The following is a 21,196-nucleotide window of genomic DNA, read 5'->3' on the forward strand; positions in this document are numbered from 1 at the left end:
GAGTAGAGAAGTATTTGCTTTTTGTTGACATATACAAACTACAACACCACCGAAACTTCTTCAAAGACCGAAACTTCTAACAATTCCAACTTGCACTTAGTTCCAATTGAATACAAGTTGGATTCCCAGACTTTCCACGTATTTCTCAAACACTTTCTGTGTCAGTAGTTTAGTCATTGGATTTGCCCCATCCTCATTCACCGCTGATGCTACCTTTTAACATCAATCTCCTGTATATCCAGTGTTGTCATACAACAGTGGAATGGGTGATGTGCTGAATTCCAAATTCCAGAATGAACACCTTCATTCATAAGGCAGCCTCACTTACGACAATGTGTTCGGCTTGGGTTGTAGACTATTATTTTTACTACTCAGGACCCCTATTTGCTGCTCTTCCAGCTAACAGCACACGATCCTATCGTAAAGTTATAACCAGATGTAGACATTCTACCATCTAGATCTGACTGAAAATTAACATCAGTATACCCTTGGATCTGTAGTGAACTACCACTGAATACTAGACAAAACTCTTTTGTCCTTCGAAGGTACTTGAGTATGTTTTTCATAGCAGTCCAATGCTCCTGCCCTAAGTTTGAATGGATATGCTTACCACACTCACTACCTGAGAGATGTTAGGACGAGTGCACAGCATGGCATACATGATGCTCCCTACGGCTGATGCATAGGGAATGTCCTTCATGCCCTCAATCTCCTCGGGAGTCTTGGGAGACATACCCTTGGAAAGAGTGACTCCATGCCTAAAAGGAACATTTCCTTTCTTGGAGTTCTCCATGCTGTATCTCTTGATTATCTTGTCAATGTAAGTAAATTGGGATAATCCTATTATCCTCTTCGATCTATCTTATCCTCTTCGATCTATCTCTCTATAGAGCCGAAGACCTAGAATGTAGGAGGCTTCTCCAAGATCATGGAGAATTGTTGTGAAAGCCATACTTTCGTCGTAGTCAACGTTCCTGTGTCATTCTCAATGAGTAGAATGTCATCTACATACAGAACCAGGAACGTAACCTTATCCCCACTGAATTTTCTATAAACACAAGGCTCATCCGGATTTTGCTCAAAGTCAAACTTTTTGACGGTAGAGTCAAACTGGATGTTCCAACTCCTAGAACTTTTTGACGGTAGAGTCAAACTCTTTGAACTTTTCAAAGGATTCAGACTTCTGTCTCATTAGGTATACGTAACCATACCGTAAGTAATCATCGGTAAATGTTATAAAATAAAGTACTGGTTACGTGTCCTAACACTCATGAAACCACATACATCAGTATGTACATGGTCAAGCGTGCCTGTACATCTTTTAGGCTTACTGTTAAATGGCAATTTCGTCATCTTACCCTAAAGGCAAGGTTCACAGGCTGGAAGATCTTCTACAGTTAGAAAATCCAAAGGACTATCCTTTACCAACCTTGTGATATGATCTATGTTAATATGACAAAGTCAGTAATGCCACAGACACGTGGGATTAACTGTATCACGGGTTCTTTTCTTGGGGATGTCACCCGACGTAGTTCCGGTTATGCTAGTTTCCAGAGAAGGATGGAGAACATAGAGACTATTCTTAAGTTCTCCGTATGCGAGGAATTTGTTATTTCTTTTAATAGTAATCGTATTACTAAAGAAAACAGAATATCCATCCGCACACAGTTTTGAAACAGAAATCAAATTTCTTTTCAAATTTTGTACATAAAGACAATCTTTCAGTACAATAGTTCATTATCTGAAAATTAACTCTACAGTTCCTATAGCTATAGCTACAACACTTGTAGAAGTCCCCAAGTAAAGAGTTACTTCTCCGTCACCCAGTCTTCTGCTTATCCTGAACCCCTGCAGTGAGTTACACGCATGAGTCGAAGCCCTAAAGTCAATACACCAGGAAGCAAAAGTTACCAACAAATTGATTTCTATGACACAGGATTCAAAATTACTTTGTCTCTTGGATTCCAAGTACTGAGGACAGTTTCTTTTCCAGTGGCCGACCTGTTTGCAGAAGTGACAAGCATCTGATGCTCTGTCTTTCTTCTGCCTTTGGGGCTTAACATCTTTCTTCTGAGGCTTTCTCTTCGCCTTCCTCTTCTTCTTTCTCGATTTGCCGGCTTGAACAAGCATAGCAAAGTGCTCATCCTTTTTTATCAGTTATTCGGCCCTCTACAACATATTGCTGAGTTCCTGAGTGCTAACATTTATCTTATTCATGTTATAGTTCATGATGAACTGATTGAAGGAAGGAGGCAATGAATTTAGGATGGCGTCCACCTTCATGACATGGTCAAGCCCGAATCCAAGAGCCTCAAGTTCATTAATATAACCCATCATCTTGAGACAATGGTCATGAACCTGTTGGTTCTTGGACTTTTGTGCGGTCATGTACTGCTTCAAGACCTTATGCCGAGTAGAATGATTCCGCTCTTTGTACATCGTCTTAAGACTATCCAAGATATCTTTGGACAATTTGATCTGATCAAACTGTCGCTGTATCGGGTTATCGAAGGAGGCTATGATGTAGTAGCGGGCTAGGGAATTTTTCTCTTCCCATTCTTGGTAGTCCCTCATACGGGCCTCAGAAGCCCTATCACCTGGACGTTCCGGGGTAGGATTTTTAGCTACTTTGTCCAATTTTTCTGATGTCAGAACCACCATAAGATTACGGTACGAGTCAACATAGTTTGGGCCTTTTAGTTTGTTGTCATCCAACAATCTTGCGAATTGTTCGTTTGCCATTTCTGATAAAAGGCAAATATTAGTCCACAACCTAATTTGATTCATGTTATCTACATAGATATGACTTTTAATATATGTTCCATTTCTAATTGTTCATCTCTGAGATTTCCCTCCTATCTCAGTGATAGAGACTATGGATTATGTCTCTGGAATGTGAAAAATCACATAGGGTGCAAGGAACAGTGCTGCACTATCTATTCACATGGATCCCGGGAATTAAAACCTTTTGCAAACATTTTGAAACCATAATATATATGTATATCTCTATATAAATATATTTTGCAAAATAAATTTCAACGGTTGAAATCGGCTACCGGCAGCTTTGGTTTCCACCAGAGAGAGTGCATCCCCGATCATTCACTTTGTCTGACAAAGGGGCTGATCCTGTCACTATGATCACCCACTCAGACGAATTCTTGGACTGTCCTAACATACCCAGGTTTTGACCCCCTCTAAGGATCTCACTGATTGTCATATCAAAGATAGCCCAATCCGACACCTAGTGTAGTATCATAATCGAGTCTAGGGCCAGGTGTAACATTCCAGTTTTGCCCATCTATCTCCAAGGTCCAGGGCAATACTAGAATTCTAGTCTGGTTCGGGGTTTCAAGCAAACCCACACTGCATGTACCTCAGGTCTCACTCTAGCAGCTGAGACAAGCCAGCCCAACCAACTTGGCGGCACATCAGTGTCAGCCTTGGCAGGATAAATCTCCCCAGATCTGTCCAACGGCTGTGGAGATTCTAAACTAATACGTGTCTCATAAGTGTCCAGTTTAAGGGTATTACACAGAAACACACCATAATAACATGAATCAAATATGTACTTTATTCATTTACATTAAATGTCATAATGTACATCATTCTGATTGCAGTTAAGGGCATACATTGTCTAACACAAAACGTTATGGGAAGCAGCCTGTTGTGGACAAGGGGGAGAGTAGCCATCCTCCTACTACAAAGAGGCCAAGAGCCTGTTGATTAAGCTGTGATTTTATTGCATGTGCGAGAGGGTCGTGCTGAGGGTGGTCAGGAGTCTACAACATCACCCCCTATGGAAGAGACTGCATCGACCATTGAGCTAGTGGACTTCCAGTTGTGGTGCCCTCTTCTACGGGTGCCATCGTCCGATTTTCAAGCAGGCGAATGAATAGGAAGGCTCCCCCTCGCTCGAAGCAGGGTCCTACAAATAGTGCTTCGATACGTGACTCCTGCTGCTGCTTTCTATTTTTCTTTTGGATTTGTTTCATCATGACTAAACTAAATTAGTACTGTTTGCTTTTTGTTCTTGCAGTTTATGGAGAGTGGTGAAGTTCAGCTAGATACGGAGGTTCCAGTAACTCCTCTTGAGGGAGCAAGTCTAGTGAGTTTGCTTTATCATTTGACACTCTTTTATCTCTTTTGAATGTTGTTGTTGTTGTTGTTTCAGGTTTATCATGGTTTTTGTTGAACTGTTTGTAGTCTTTTGTGCTGAAGCACGTGGAAACCAATGAGGTTCACCCAGACTTAGAGACATTAGAGGCCTCTGTTGCGGATGGAATGGTTTGTTTTTGTTAGCTTTGTGTTAGGGTGGTGTCACATCGTGTTTTATGTTGCTTACGCACATGGTCCATTTGGTGCGGTCCCTGCCACCATGCCTGTCACACCTATTATTAGGTGGTTGGTGGAGGAGCTGATATCAGTGCAACCCCCCTGTGTGGCTTCTGAGGTCCTTGAAAGTGTTGGTGCTGAGGAGGCTATCCCTAGTGAAACGAGGTAGGAGGGTGAGGTTCTTGTTAGCTTTGAAACTATGATACCTTGCGAGGAGGCTCCACTCCTACCTGCATATGTTAGCATTGATGCTCCTGAAGTTGTAGAGGTCAGGGATCTTGTCGAGCCGAAGGCCTCAGTTGGGGAAGCTTGTGCCTCTGGGAACTTGGAGGCTCAGTCTGGAGGCGGGGACATGGAACCTGGGATCGTCTTTCCGTTGGAAGAGCTGACTTATGAAGAGGAGTTGGCCCTGATTTACCAGGAATTGAGGGAGTATTGTGATAAGCATAATATCCCTCCTCTGGGTTATCAAACTGAGAATCCTATGGAGGTTTAGGGCTGTCGCGAGGGTGAGAGGTACTTTGTTTCCGGCTCGGTGGCTAATTTTTCCTCAACAGTTGTATAACGCGGGTGGCTCCCTTCGGCGAATTTTCATCCAGTGGTTGTCGGGCCTGCATTTAACACCATTGCCACTATGGTGGATCGTATAATGAACACGCCTGCTGAAGAGCTTTCTTGGTTAAACTTCGCCTCTTGGGTTGAGGCATGCAAGACCTTTTTTGCGATGGGTTTTGATATGTCCCACATCGAGTGTCGGGTCGTGATGCTAGCTCATGCATTTTGGAAGGCCGGTTTAGACATAGCACAATCTGTTTTGTTCTGTTCGATGAAGGATGTGCATCTTTGTCAAAAGGTGGTTGAAGTTAGTATCGCCAAGGTGGTTGGTAATTGGAGGAACTCAAGGCTGAGCAATCTAGGCAGCAGAACAGAGGATCCTTGCTAAGTATGATACGTAATTGGAGGACCTTAAGGGCTTTGAAGGGTATAGCCAGGTTTTGGAGTCCATTGTAGAGATGAGGCAGAGCTGGGCTAGCTCATAAGTGTAAAATCATTATTGTAAAGAAAATGCTTACTGAAATCTAAAGAACCATTTTTTGCTGAATTTGCCTTTCGCTGTTTTGTGGTTGTGTGTCTTAATTACTTTGTCTCTGTTACAATGGTGAGAGTAAAAGTACTTTTCATCGTGATCATGTCTATCCTTTGTTTTGGGGCTCCCTATGGAGAGCCTTTCTTGCAGCTTATTGAAGAAATTCATTATCGCCAAACAGAACTTTATCGTGTTAGACGATGTATGCCCTTAGCTCCAATCAAAATGATGTACATTATGACATTTAATATAAATGAATAAAGTACATATTTGATTCATGTTATTATGGTGTGTTTCTGTGTAATACCCTTAAATTGGACACTTATGAAACTCGTGTTAGTTTAGAATCTTCACAGCCATTGGATAAATCTGGGGAGATTTATCCTACCATGGCTAACACTGATGTGCCGCCAAGTTGGTTGGGGTGGCTTGTCTTAGCTGCTAGGGTGAGACCTGAGGTACATGTAGTGTGGGTTTTTCTTGAAACCCTGAACCGGATCAGAATTCCAGTATTGTCCTAGACCTTGGAGATAGATGGGCAAAACTGGAATGTTACACTTGGCCCTTAGACTCGATTATGGTACTACACTAGGTGTCGGATTGGGCTGTCTTTGATATGCCAATCATAGTGAGATCCTTCGAGCAGGATTTTTATTTTTGGTTGGATTCGACACCCACCAAATTTTTGCACTGTTGCCAGGGATTGGTGTCCTAAATAAGATTTATTTCCTTTTGCTTGGTTTATGCCTCGTTCTTCTCATGTAGGTGAACTCCAATACGATCCCAAGATTGAAAACACAGTTTTCCAGTTGAGGAAAGAAGCTAAGCAACGTCGCAACCAATCAGCATCGCTCCCATCTCCCGAGGTGAAGTCGGCAACAAACCTCGTCAAGCCATCTAACAACTCTGAAGAAGAAGAAGTCATGGCCAACATCGATGAAGGAACTCTTAGAGAGCTAGCTGCATCGGATCTAAATCAGCAACCACTTTGCATCGAATATGCAGATCTAACGGTACCTTTTGAATTAAAATCCGGTCTTATCCACTTACTTCCTACTTTCCGTGGATTTTCAGGTGAGGATCCCCGTAAACACTTAAAAGAATTTCATGTAATCTGCTTGAGCTTGAAACCTCAAGGTGTTACTGAAGAGCAGATCAAGTTGCGTGCCTTTCCTTTTCACTAGTTGACAAAACTAAGGATTGGCTTTACTACTTACCCTCCGGTTCTATCACTACATGGAATGAGATGAAGAAGCGGTTTTATCACTATGTGCAAGCTGTCGTCAATATCAGATTCTGGATAAAGTCCTTATCCAATATTTTTATGAAGGATTATTGCCTATGGATAGGAGTATGATCGATGCTGCAAGTGGAGGTGTGTTGGTGAATAAAACTCCTACTCAAACAAGGGAACTAATTGCAAACATGGCTGCCAATACACAATAGTTTGGCAATAGACAAGAGTCCATCACGAGGAGAGTCAATGAGGTAAGTACTTCCTCCATTGGTCAACGATTAGATACTCTCACCTCTCTTGTGGAAAAATTGGTAGTAGGTCATGTACAACAAGTAAAAACTTGTGGCATTTGTTCCACTACGGGTCATTCAACCGACATGTGTCCACTTCAAGATGAACCCTATGAACAAGCCAATGCTGTTGGAGGATTCCCACAAAGGAGATATGATCCCTATTCAAATACTTACAATGCAGGATGGAGGGATCATCCTAATCTTAGCTATGGAGCCAAGCCCTTCGGTTTTCAACAATATCAAGCTAGATAGTCGACTCCACAACATTCATCTTCCAAACTAGGTACGTCTTTAGATGAAATCGTTAAAGCACTTGCAACTAACACCCAACAATTTCAACAGGAAACAAGTACAAGCATCCAAAACTTAGAGAATCAAGTGAGCCAATTGGCAACTGTTGTGAGTCGATTGGAATCTCAAGGATTAGGAAAACTACCCTCATAGACCATAATCAACCCTAAGCAGAATTTTAGTGCAATCACTTTAAGAAGTGGAAAGGAGCTGAATGGGCTTATCATGGAAGTACCTAAAAATACAATTGAAGAAGAAAGAGAAAAGGAAGAACCACCACCCCAAACTCAAGATCCAAGCGGTGAACAACCCCAAGCCATAGTGATAACTCCACCTTTTCCTAGCCGATTTGCAAAATCCAAAAAGGAGGAGCAAGAAAAGGATATTCTTGAGACATTTCACAAGGTTGTGGTAAATATTCCCCTCCTTGATGCAATCAAACAAGTACCTCGCTATGCTAAATTCCTTAAGGAGTTATGCACTAATAAGAAAAAGCTGAAAGGTAATGAGAAAGTCCATATAGGGGAGAATGTTTTAGCATTCCTCCAAAAGAAATTACCTCCTAAATGCAAGGATCCAGGTATGTTTTCTATCCCTTGTAAGATAGGAAACGTTAAGATTGAAAGAGCCATGTTAGATTTAGGAGCTTCAATAAATGTCATGCCCCGTTCTATCTACACAACTTTGAAATTTGGACCATTGAAAGAAACATGTGTGATTCTACAACTTGCAGATCGATCCACTACATATCCGAAGGGGGTTTTGGAGGACGTGTTGATTCAAGTCAATGATTTGGTCTTTCCTGCTGATTTTTTTGTGATTAATATGGAAGAAGATAATTCTTCCAATTCAACTCCAATTTTGTCGGGAAGACCATTTCTTAAAACATCTAAGACTAAAATCGATGTGCATAAGGGGACACTTACCATGGAATTTGATGGTGAGATTATCAACTTTAATATTTATGATTCCATGAAATATCCTAGTGATGATAATCCTGTTTATTCTGTTGATATGATTGATTCTTTAGCACAAGAAGTTTTCGAACTTGGTGGGAAGGAGGGATTTGGAATTTTCATTACTAAGCATCCTGAGAAAGAGGAGTTAACCTTGAATTCTAAATTGTAGGAAACTGTTGCAGCATTGAATGATTCTTCGGAGTTATAACAGTCAGGTAACGCTCCTTGTATTACGTTACCAATTTCTAATGAGAGACCTTTACCCTCTGTTTTGCAGGCCCCTATTCCAGATTTGAACCCACCCATGATGGCTGAAAGGGGAGAACACTAGAAGTTGCAACTACAAAAGTTAGAGGATCCGGTTTATGATGATTAAAATCAGGGAAGTTTGTTTTTCTTGTTTTTGCATTTATAGTTTAGTTATTTTCACCTTTTCTTTGCATTTCACCTTACATTGGGGACAATGTAAGTTTTAAGTGTGTATGTGTGTGGGGGGGGGAAGTATAGGATTTAGGATTTTAGATGAGTGATTCTACAAAAAGAGAGAGAGAGAGAGAGAGAGAGAGAGAGAGAGAGAGAGAGAGAGAGAGGGAAAACTCAACTCTCTTGAAATCAATTGAAACAATATTCTGGAAAAATTCTTGTGAACCTAATAATGAGTAGCGATTAGGGAATACATGACTTATTTGAAGCCATTCCCTCTTAAGCTAGTCCTAAATTCAGGTTTAAGTAAATAGGGGAAATATTTTTACTATACAATTGAGGCAACCTAGTAGGATGGAGCATAAAATGCACCTACTAGCCAGCAATTCGAAAGTAGGATGGAGCATAAAATGCATCTACTATTCAAGCAATTCCAAAAGTAGGATGGAGCATAAAATGCACCTACTGGCCAAGTAATCCTAAAAGCGAGATGGAGCATAAAATGCACTCACTTCCACCAAGAAAAAAAAGAGAGTGAAGATAAAAAATGTTTTGCCTAATTTACTACCTAGTTTGTAGTAGCAAAAATTGGATTGGTTGATGGATGAGTCGTGTATGACTTGGTCGTGTTGATTTAACAGTTTGCAACAATTAACCTAGAATATTTGTGGAAAACCAAAATGGAAAGTTGAGTTTAATGTTTGGTAGGAAGGTTTGTTTATTTTTGCTTAAATTTTGTCTTGCCCGAGGACAGGCAAGGTCAAAGTGTGTGTGGGGGGGGGGGGTTTGATAGTGTGCGTTCTATATTATTTGATTTGTATTTTTTCTTATTTAATTAGTAAGTTAATTAATGGATTTTGTTGTGTTTTATTTAGAAAATCACAATTTGGGAAGAAAGCTGAAAGGAAGCTTGCAGCATAGCCCCAACACGTTGGGAGAAGACCAATACGATTTCAGCATGCAAGAAGTGGGCCCCATCAATCCTAGTAGGGTTCGGCTGAGTTGGAGGCGTGAATCACCAAGAGTTTTGATAGAGTCTATCTTCTTGCTGTACTTCTAAAAAGAAAGAAAGTCAAAGTCCATCTTAGTTAAGAATTTCTATTTAGAGATAAGGATAAGATTAGATCTGAATTAAGCATTGTCCCATTAGGAAATTGGCCTTTCTATTTTTGAGAAAGAACTCGTAAGAGGTGTTTGAAACAACCCCTCCCCCTAAGGCTATTTAAAGGGGGGTTAGACTAGCAATCAAAATCGCTCAATCAAGCAAGGAAGAAGTGAAGGAAGGAAGCAAAAGACGTCCTCCTCATTTGGAAGCTACGATCTCTCCATGAAGTGCGATTAACTTTTATTTTTTGGTTGAAGGTTAAGGAAGCTTTGGTTCTATGAAATTGTGAGATCTAATTGATTTTAATTCGGTTCATTGTTTATGAGTATTTATATATTTTCTGTGATTTATTGTTTAAGATTATTTTATTGATTGAGCAACAAGATCCATTGTTCAATCGATAAAATAACCTATTAACGATTAGATCATCAAATTCATCTATGTTTGTTAGATTTAATCTTTGTGAAAAATAACATAAACCGATTATGGATAAGTTTTCGGTTCATGTTATGAAAATATATAATTTGGTTTAAACGAACCGAGCTTGTGGGTTCATTGACTAGAATTGGGTCTCTCAATTTCTTAATGTTGTTAATAGATTAAACCCTAAGAGCTTGTTTAGGGCTATCTATTAATAAGAGAAGCAATCAAAGAGCTTGTTTTGGTTGCCGAAAATACAAGTAGAGATTGGCTATTAGAGTTTGTTAGTAGCTATAACCAATTTACTCATAAGCACTTGAATTCATCATTGCATCGATGATCAATTGTAAGAATCAAGGCTGGACATATCCCTTCAACCGGATGCTGCCTTCTGCCGAATTTACCTTTACTTTATTTTATTTTATTTTATTTTCCTTATCTTTATAACAACCCTCTACTTCATTTTCTTGGAAATAAATCAACCCAATCCCTGAGGAGACGACCTTGCTCATCACTATATACAAAAGTATTTAATTCAAGTAGGATTTTTATTTTTGGTTGGATTCGACACCCACCAAGCGAGTGAACCGATTTATTCACTCGGTATTGTTTCATCATCCTGTGGTCGATGCAACGTATAATGCATCGATTTAGGCTATCGGATCGGCAACTCTACGGCCATTGGGTCAAAGCGATTTGAGTCATACATTTTCCTTTAATAGGGTCACTGGTTAAGGCAGTTCCCACCATTCGCTCGCTTTTGCTTGTGATCCCAAAGACTTCGGCCACCAACCAGCCGATCCCTTAATGTTCTTCTTCACACTCAGACATTAGGTAAAGGACTTTTCCTCAAACCTTGTCGTATTCAGACTCTAGACTTGAGTGTTACAAACTCCCCGACCTAAGTGACACCAATAGTCCTTCTTCCACCTTGTCCAGCAGTGGGAGTACTGGTAGTGACTCCGAGAGCTCCCCTCGAGTGCCCAGTGTCCAGGTACTGAGGGAGAGGATCGCCCTTGGAAGAGCCGAGCGTGACCGATAGGGCAGGGATTCTCTTGATGAAAGTACTAGCTCCACGAGGCTGGGGGCCGATGCCATAGGGAATGCCCTAGTGCATCTTGAAGTGGTGGAGCCGAAGGAAGCTGGAGATCCTACTCCTGAGGAGCTTGCCGAGATTGAAGGTTGAGGCATGATGCTGATGTGTTTCCCACGCTCCGATTTGGACAGTAAGCTCGGTAAGGAGCAAGTGAGGGCTCTTGCTGAGTTGTACCATATAACCGGGGGCTATAGGGTTAGAGTCCCCAATGTTGGTGATAGGTTATTGCGGCTAGTCGAGGGGGAGGTGTGTGTGCACGAGCACTACCTCCACTTTTGCCTTTGATTCCCTTTATCTCTTCTCATCCCAAAAATCCTCAACTACTATAATATCTCCCTCAGTCAACTAGATCCGAACATAGATAGGACCATAGTTGTTGTGCTGGTGATGGCTCACCTCTGAGTTGTGTCTATAACCTTGAACATCTTTCGAGGCTTGTTCTCCTTGAGGAGGCATCCCACTAGGGACGACTTGTGGTACTTTCAGGGCCAATGGGGTAGGGTAGTGGACAACCTATCGTTTGTCTACAACTGAAAGAAGTACTTCTCTATCTCCTGTTCGGAGGGATGATCCTTTAGGTCTGACTGGGGAAAGTCAGATTTGCTGGCCGAGAGGATTCAACCAAATAATAATGCGGAGAAGTCGAACGTGGTGACTTGAGTATGGCTGACGGGGATGATTCACGTTGAGCCCTTTGTAGGGGAGGAAGCCTTGGTGTGTGCTGGACTCAACTCTTCCCTCCTCGTTATGGGCACTACTGTTGTTGGCTAGTTACGTTATCTTCCTTGTTTATTTTATATTTCTTTTGACACGAAGTTTTCTTGTTGTAGAAATGGACAGTGGCATGAAGGACCGACTCATGCAATTGGCGGGCGAATGCCAAGAAGGGTCTCCACGAGGGGCCTTCAAAGAGGCCCATAATGAAGGAACCACCTAGGGCGAAGGTGCCAACTGAGGTTGAGATGAGGAGGTTAGCCACACCCAGATGACCAACCGGGGCCTCATTCATCTAATCCCCATGAGGACATACCACTGTCGACATAGAGAATTTTCCGCCTCAACTGGAGCATCAAGGAGTGCGACTCTCTCAACAACCCCAATGTCGGTTGGGCTCTGGTGATGGGGATGGTCTTAGTGGGGGACCGAAAGCCCTAGACCTAAGTCTCCATCCATGGGGATTGGGACACCCTGCTGGAAGGCTGGCAGAGGTAAGACTCCTTCTTCTTGTACTTAGTTGTTCGCTCTATTTACTTTGCTTTTTTTCTGATGGAGGCTTGCTCCTTGCAGACGTCATCCTACATCGTAGACCTCTGTGACAAGGTGGAGGTCCTCCTATAGTATTTTCGGTCTTCCTAGGAGGAGAATGAACAATTGAAGCATTAGCTGGCCGAGGAGCGTGCCAGCCGGGAGACTTCCATTGAGGTGGCTCGTGGGGAGCATGCCCGTTGAAAGAAACTTGAGGCCGAGGTGTTGGTGAAGAGGGTGCATTTGAGGGCTGCCAGAGTTTCCTTGGACAAGGTAGATGAGAAACTCAAGGAGGTGGAGCAGAAAGTGTAGGAGGCCATGAAGACACCAAGGCTCAAGTGTTGGCTCTCCACCCGGATTTTGACATCAACCAGTTGAGGATTCAGCCTTCGAGCAACTAGGTGGCCAAGGCGACGGTACCAGCAGAGGTGGTGGAAATAGTCGAAGGCTAGGTCAGTGACGAGTAGCTTGCCCAGCCTGAGGCAACTGACAAGTGTGTAGACATTGAGACTATGTGAAGACGCTCGCACTTGGTTGGGGCTTCCTCCATACTGTTATTTGTTTCTTCCTTCCCCTCGCACAGCTCTTTTCTTTTTGTTAAATTTTTGTAAGGGGCTTGCCCTTCCCCATCAGAGACCGATTTTTTTTTTTTGTAAAGTGAAAAGGAATTATAATGAGAAATATACTAAGTTTTTTGCAAAGTATGTACATTTTTACTTCTTCTTTTTCTTTTTCATTTTGTGCAATGGGCCGATGCCTCCCCTCGATGAGGCATAACTTGCAAAGAAACTTGTAGTTTTTTACTTACTCACTTGCGAAGGCTTTCCCATTAAGACATTTAAGCCGAGGCTGACCTTTGCTGCCGAGGTCTCAGTGCCCCTTTCCTTAGCACAGAGGGAAAGGAGGCGATTTCCTTGGCTTGCCTAGCCTATTCTTCTGTAAGGACTTAGAGAAAGGACTCGCGCATGGCTGAGGCCTAGCAAATGGTGCACGACTGAGGTCACAGAGTGTCTTTGCCTTAGTGGACTAGCCTTACTCGTATAATGTATTTGTTCATCTTATTTTGTGTTAGCAATGGGCCGATGCCAACTCTTTTGGCCTACACAGAGATTCACTCATTTTGAGGGTCTTTAAGGTTGAGGCCGATGCCATGGCTGAGGTCCCGAAAGTTCTTTGCCTTAGTCTGAAAAGGAAAGTAGGCATATGACTCTCAAGGGTCGTGTGCCTTGTCTGTCGTCTAGTTTGAGCGTATAGCCTTAGCGAAGGTTGTGTGCTACGACCAGTTGTGTGACCAAGGGGTCCTGGTGATTAGACAGAGTGAGAACGTTTACACTAAAGATTCAAGCTGGGGTGAAAGGAACTTTGCACACTTTATTGACAAAACTTTCACTATTCAATTTACATCACTGATAGTACATTCAAAGGTTCTTGGAGTTCCAGGTACAAGGTATTGGCCTTCCACTCATGTATTCCAACCGAAAGGTGTCGGGGCCGACCACTTGCTTGACTTTGTAGGGCCCTTCCCAGTTGGGGCCAATGTTTTCGATGTTGGGCTTGGGCACCATGACTTTCTTAAGGACGAGATCACCTTCCTTGAAGTGACACTCTCACACCTAGGAGTTGTAGTATCTGGCGACTCTCTACTAATAGGATGTGATCTTGATTTGAGCCTGCTCTTTGATGACTTCCAATAGGTCTAGATTGTTTCTTAACTCTTCATCATTTTCAACCTCATTATACGCCTCAGTTCGAAGCATCGGTTGGTTGATATCTACTGGGATGACGACCTCAGTCCCATATGTCAAGTTGAATGGGGTTTCACTCATGACAGTTCGAGGTGTTGCCCAGTAGGCCCACAGGATGTTGTATAACTCATCTGCCCAAAGTCTCTTGGCTCTATCCAATCTTGTCTTTAATCCCTCCAAGATGGTTTTGTTGGTGACCTCGGATAGTTCATTGGTTTGGGGGTAACCGACCAAGATGTATTGCTGCTTTATCCCAAGACTTGCACACCATTCTCTAAACCTTGCATTGTCGAATTGTCGGTTGTCTGTGACGAGCATGTAAAGGATGCCAAAATGACAAAAGATGTTCTTCCAGAAGAAGGTATGGATTGTCTTAGTCATGATGGTTGCCAAGGGCTCAACTTCGACCTACATAGTGAAGTAGTCCACCACAATGATGAGGAATTTCCTATTTCGACTGTCTTGAGAGAATGGTCTGAGGAGGTCCATTCCTCGCTTAGCAAAGGGCCATGGGATGTTGAGGGCTGAGAGGGTCATAGCTGGCTGATGGGAGATGTTGGAATGTCTTTAGTATCGGTCACATTTCTGCACTAGCTCAATGACATCCTTCTTTATGGTCAGCCAAAAGTATCATTGCCTTAGTGGTTTTTATGCTTGGGCTCTACCTCCGAGGTGGTTTCTGTAGATGCCTTTATGGATTTCTTGGAGCACATACTCGCCCTCCTCTCGGTGGAGGCATCTGAGGTAAGACAAGGTGAAGGACCTTCCATATAGCTTGCCTTCGAGCAAGGTGTAATGGGCTAACTACCGTTAGACTTTCCTAGCTTCATCCCTTTTGGAGGGCAGCTGCTCATGCAGTAGATAAGCAAGGATGGGGTCCATCTAGCAGAACTCATCTTGGACGAGGTACAATTGCTTCTATTTATTGTTGAGCCGAGCAAGTTTCTCAACATGTACTATGTGGCCAAGGGCCAACATCGAGCTGCTTGCCAGTTTAGATAGGGCATCGACTCTCGCATTCTTGGCCCGTGAGACCTAATGCAGGGCGATGTGCTGGAAGTGGTTTGCTACTTCCCAGACTTTAGCCAAGTACTTAGCCATGTTTGCTCTCTAGCTTCGTACTCCCTATTTAATTGGTTCACAACTAACTGTGAGTCACTAAAATCCTTAATGTGCTTGGCTCCGAGGTCCTTGGAGAGCTGTAGTCCAACGAGTAGGGTCTCATACTTGGATTCATTGTTGGAGGCGGGGAAGCCAAACCGTAGTGCGTACTCCACCTTGTTGTCATCTGGGGTGAGAAGCGTGAGGCTTGATCCGCTTCCTTTGTTATTGGAAGATCCATCCACAAACAATCTCTAGGTAGGCCGAGGCCTCTCATCCTCTTCGGGGGCCTAGCCAAGGGTGCTGCTAAAGGTGCTTTCTACTAAGAAGTCTACCAGTGTTTGTGCTTTGATTGCGGGCCTTGGCTGGTAGTGCAAGTCAAATTTTGACAGCTCGATGGCCCACTTGTTCAGTCAACCTGAGGTCTCTGGTTTGGAGAGTATAGTCTTAAGGGGTTGCCTGGTCAGTACTGAGCTTGGAAGTAGGGCTTTAGCTTCCTAGCCGAGACCACCAATGCAAAGGCTAGCTTCTCCACCTTAGGGTATCTGGTCTCGGCATTGCAGAGGACCTTATTGACATAGTAGATCGACCTCTGTATTCCTTCATCTTCACGTACTAGAAACAAACTAACGGCTTCATCCCTGGCCGAGAAGTTCAAGAGCCAGGTCTCTCCTAGGAGGGGGTGCGTGAGTAAAGAAGGCAAGACGAGGTAGGACTTCAATTCTTCGAAGGCTTTCTGGCACTCTTTGGTCCGTTGGAAGTCCTTTAGCTTCTTGATGGCTTGGAAGAAGGGTATGCAGTGGTCGGACGGCTTCGACATGAATCGACTAAAAGTTGCCACTCGGCCAATGGGTCTCTATGTTTCCTTGATGGATCGAGGTGGTTCCATGTCAAGTATGGCTTGTACCTTCTCTAGGTTGACCTCTATGCCTCGTTGAGTAACCATGAAGCCCAGAAATTTGCTTGAGGTGACACTAAAGGCATACTTGCTAGGGTTCAGCTTCATGTTGTATTTTCTCAACACCTCAAAGGTCTTGCCGAGATTCGAGGTGTGCTGGCTGGCTTTCAGACTCTTTACTACTATGTCATCGATGTAGGCCTTGACGTTCCTCCCCATTTGGTCTTTGAAGACCTTGTTCACCAGCCACCGGTAGGTGGCCCTAGCGATCTTCAATCCAAAAGGCATCACCTTATAGTAGTAGGTGTTGTGCTCAATGATGAATGAGGTCTTTTCTTTGTCATCAGGGTGCATCTCGATTTGGTTGTATCCGGAGAAGGCACCCATGAAGCTTAACGGCTTGTACCCTGTGGTGGTATCGACGAGGTGATCAATCCTCGGCAAAGGAAAGTTGTCCTTGAGGCAAGCCTCGTTGAGATCTGTGAAATCAATACAAATTTTCCATCTCCCACTAGCCTTCTTAACCATGACCATGTTAGACAACCATTTAGGGTAATGTACCTCTCGAATGAAGCCGACATTGAATAGCTTATCTACCTCCTCTTCGATGGATTTCCAATGCTCTACTGCAAAGTTTATTTTCTTTTGCCAAATTCGCCTACAGCTCGGGTCCATGCTTAGCTTGTAAGTAATGACCGAGGGGTCAATTCCTGACATGTCAGTGGCAAACCAAGCAAAGACGTCGGTGTTAGTTTTGAGGAAGCTTACCAGTTCAGAAAGTGTGTCTTGAGGAAGGCATGACTCGACACACAACATTTTCTCGGGCTCAACCTCATCTAGGGGAACCGAGACGAGGTCATCGGTCGGTTGGACTCAACACACTAGTCTGTCCTTGAGGTCGAGCCCCTCTAACGACAAAGCTTCTTTGTTTTTGCCTTTTAGTGCTGCCACATAGCACCACTGTCTGGTTGCTTGTTGGTTCCCCCTGACTACTTTGATGTCATGCTCGGTGGGGAACTTCATGGTGGAGTGATAGGATGAGATGGCCGCCTTGAGTGCATGAAGGGTCGGCCTCCCAATGATAGCATTGTATGGGGAGCCTATTTTCATGACCAAGAACTCGGCTATCCTGGTGGCTTGTTGTGGCTCTGTCCCTACTGTGACTGGTAGGGTGATCCTCCCTTTCGGCTTGGCGACTACTCTGGAGTCTGGAGAAGTCGACCAGTAGCACATCGACCGATTGCAGCTGATCCAGTGTCAGCTTCATCTTTTCAAAGGTGTCATAGAATAGGATGTTTGTTGAGGAGCCACTATCTATGAGTATTCTCTTCACCATGTAGTTGGCAATGGTCATAGTCACCACCAATGCGTCATCATGGGGAAATGAGACCCTTTGTTGGTCATTGTCGAAGAAGGAGATGTTATCATTTGGTCTTGGCTTCTTGGGTAGCAGGCTTTGGATGTTGAACTGCCTAGCATATGCTTTTTGGGCCGAGGCCGAGCCCCCAACGATAACGTCGGTGACTTCGGCTAGGGGGTGATGGGCTTGGCCCTCGGCTTGTTGCCGCTGTTGTTGATGTGAGGACGAGGTGCCGACGTCACTCCCAACTTATTCCTTTATGTGTCTATGGCGGATGAGGGACTTGATCTCATTTTTGAGTTCATAGTAGTCCTTTGTATCGTGACCAGTGCCATGGTGGTTCTTGCAGTATTTTTTGGGGTTACCCCTCTTGGGGTTCATCTTCATCTTAGCTGGCCACTTCATGTATTCCATTGTCCTTGTTGGTGAAGAAAGGGACCAGAGGCTTCTTCTCATTGTCCTTGTTGGTGTAGTTGTGCTCGTGTCCTTCCCTTTCCTTCCTTTTCTTTTTGGTGACCCCTCAATTAGGATCGACCTCTAGCTCATGGAGGCACTCAATGGCCTCGACTTCTTCGACAGTAATGTACTTTTGTGCCTTCTTCAGGAACTCAACCTTATTCTTAGGTGGTGTCTTGGAGATGGACCATTTGAGGGATCCGGGCCGAAGGCTGTTGATGGCTGCATGCATGGATACCAAGGGGTCGAGGTCTCTGACTTCAAGCTCTTCCCGCTTGAATCGGTCGATGTAAGCTTAGAGGCTTTCTCTGTGCTTTTGCTTGATCGACATAACAGACAAAATGATCTTCTGGCACCATCAGATGCTGATGAAATGGGCGAGGAAGAGGTCGACAAATTGGTCCCATGTGTTGATGGACCGAGGAGGGAGCGTAGAGAACCATCTACATGCTGCTCCCTTGAAGGTGGCTTAGAAAGCTCTACACATTAGGGCATCAAAGTACACATAAGGGAGCATGAGTGCCCTAAAGCTCTCCAAGTGGTCGTCTGGATCGGTGCTCCCATGAAAAGTCTCTAGAGTGGGAGCTTTGAAGTGAGGCAGGAGCGGCTCTGAGGTGATGGAGTCAGTGAAGGCGTCCATTTAGGTGGACGAGGGGTTTTGACTAGTGGAGACATCACCTCAACCCTCCTTCACTTGCCGCATTTGGTCTTGGATGGGGCCTATTTATGTCTGAAGATCACCAAGGCATCAATCTAAGCCTTTTGGGCTTGGCGATCGTTGAGGAGATCAAAGAGATCTAATACTGGTCGGGGAGAGGCATAGTATCGGCCTCCAGCCCTTGGAGGAGGACTGTAGGGGCCATATTGCCCGCCATCATCCCAATTGCTCTTTGCATGGTGGTGGTGGTGGTGGTCTCAGCGGTTGTCACGGGACCCTATTGGATCACCCCTTCGGTAGAGGAGCCAAGAGGTCTTCGGTGATGGCTTGTTGGCTCGTTGGCTGCTGCTATTGGATGTTGAAGGGTCGGCCTTTTTGGGGCTGATCGGGTGCTAGACTAATGGCACGTGAGTGGAGCGCCCACTATATTGCCCTTGGCTCCCAATGGGGCAGCCACCATGCGGATGGCCTCTTGTCGGGTGCCCTACCTCATCCAGTCTTTGGGCTAGGTTGTCTAGCCTGTCAAGGACCAACTTAAATTGGTCCATAGTGACCAAGTTCTGAGCGTTCTAATTGTTGTTTGGTTTATCGACCATGTCGGAAGCTTAGTTAATTGAGTTAAGTTTTTCTTCTTAGAGGGAAGTATTAAGAAACATTCCCACAGATGGCACCAATTGTTGTTGCCAAAGATGGGGCGAAGGGCAACAAGGTAACTTCACTGATGTATGATACTGGTCGAGGAGAGGCATAGTATCAGCCTCCATCCCTCGGAGGACTGTAGTGGCCAGAGTGCCCGCCATCATCCTAGTTGCTCTTTGCGTGGTGGTGGTGGTGGTCTCGGTGATTATCACGGGATCCTACTAGATCACCCCTTCAGTTGGGGAGCCAAGAGGTCTTCGATGAGGGCTTGCTAGCTCGTCGGCTGCTACTGTTGGATGTTGAGGGGTCGGCCTTTTTGGGGCTGATCGGGCATTGGACTAACGGTGCATGAGTGGAGCGCCCACTGTACTGCCCTTGGCTCCCAATGGGGCAGCCACCATGCGGACGGCCTTCTATCGGGTGCCCTACCTCATCCAGTCTTTGGGCTAGGTTGTCTAGCCTGTCAAGGACCAACTTAAATTGGTCCACAGTGACCAAGTTCTGAGCGTTTTGATTGTTGTTTGGTTTATCGACCATGTCCGATGCTTAGTTATTTGAGTTATGTTTTTTTTTTCTTAGAGGGAAGTATTATGAAACGTTCCCATAGATGGCGCCAATTGTTGCTGCCAAAGATGGGGCCAAGGGCAACAAGGTAACTTCGTTGATGTTTGAGGCTGATGGGTCCAACTTGTGAGCAAGAGAAGACTACATGTCAGAGGCCCCTGGTGTTATCCTAGGGATGGAGACTCTGACAGTCAAGTTAGTCAGGTGCTTAAGAGGGGTTGGACCAGGCTTGAGAGAAGGGCTCAGAGCTTAGAAGAGGTCTCTCAAGAGTTTGAATGCAAGAGAGCAAGAGTGAGCAAGATGGATTTACCTTGAGTTGGGCACCCCCTTTTATAGCTAACCTTGCCGTGGAGTGGTTGGAGGCAATTAGAGATGGACAACCAGGATTCCATCTAGCTGATGCCACATGGTGCAATCTGGGGCCTGCCATGTAAGCTTACATCAGAGTTAATTTCCATCTCATCTTAGACATCTTTCAATAGGTGGGATTGGATGATTTGGTTCGAATTCAAATCCGATTGTATTTTGCTAGATTTAGATATTCTTTTTGTAGGATTCCAGATTAGATTGAAAATATAGGATTTCTTTATAAATTGGATCTCGTATTTATATTACATTTTTATATGATTTATGTTGTTTTTGTAAAAAGACATGTATACCCCCATTTTGTTTAAAAGATATATGAGAAAAATAGTTGAAAAAATGCTTTGTGTTTTTTTTTCTTTGTATAGACAGTTTTGTTTTTATTTTCTATTAATAACTTGTTAAATTTCACAAACCTATGGGTAATTAAATCAGAATTTTGGATATCCGACATCCTTAGCGAATTTGAATCCAGATTAATATTTGTAAGATCCGTTGGATCATTGGACCGGATAGGAATATACTTCAATTTGAATCCGATCTGATCTATTTGCATCCCTATTTGTGGTTATTTTTCCTATTTTAAGGCTAACTGCTCGGAATTTGAAGACATGTGCTGAATTTGAATGGACGACCTGGCTTAAAGGCCCAAGCCCAAAGCAGTATAAATCGGGGCCAATATGATTTGCACCCCTAAACATAAGGTAATATTTCAACCCAAAAGCATAAGGTAATGTAACAAAGGCCAACAGCTTATACTTTAAGAATATTCTTGGGAATGCAATGTTGCCATGAGAGGGATAAAATAGTAATTGCCCCCTATTTTTTTTTACCAGGGCATGACGTGTTCAGCCCAAAAACACTTTCAATAGCATAAGTTGTTGGCTTCCAACTTATTAGTGGGATACTGGGATATGTTGATGC

At 43.8% G+C, this 21,196-nt stretch overlaps 2 protein-coding genes across 2 annotated transcripts; one reads left to right on the forward strand and one right to left on the reverse strand.

Annotated features, from left to right (window-relative positions):
• The first annotated feature begins 7,465 nt into the window (after positions 1-7,465).
• LOC148803296 (uncharacterized) lies at positions 7,466-8,368 on the forward strand. Its single transcript, XM_088894984.1, has one exon. It carries the CDS (start codon positions 7,466-7,468, stop codon positions 8,366-8,368), a length of 903 nt encoding a protein of 300 aa, XP_088751110.1.
• Positions 8,369-14,131: 5,763 nt separating this feature from the next.
• On the reverse strand, positions 14,132-14,614 carry LOC148803297 (uncharacterized). The gene has a single exon (XM_088894987.1). The coding sequence runs from the start codon at positions 14,612-14,614 to the stop codon at positions 14,132-14,134; it is 483 nt and encodes a 160-aa protein (XP_088751113.1).
• Positions 14,615-21,196: the final 6,582 nt, after the last annotated feature.

The sequence above is a fragment of the Nelumbo nucifera genome, chromosome 1, assembly GCF_055504915.1.
Source record: "Nelumbo nucifera cultivar China Antique chromosome 1, China Antique-T2T, whole genome shotgun sequence".
Classification (NCBI taxonomy): Eukaryota; Viridiplantae; Streptophyta; class Magnoliopsida; order Proteales; family Nelumbonaceae; genus Nelumbo; species Nelumbo nucifera.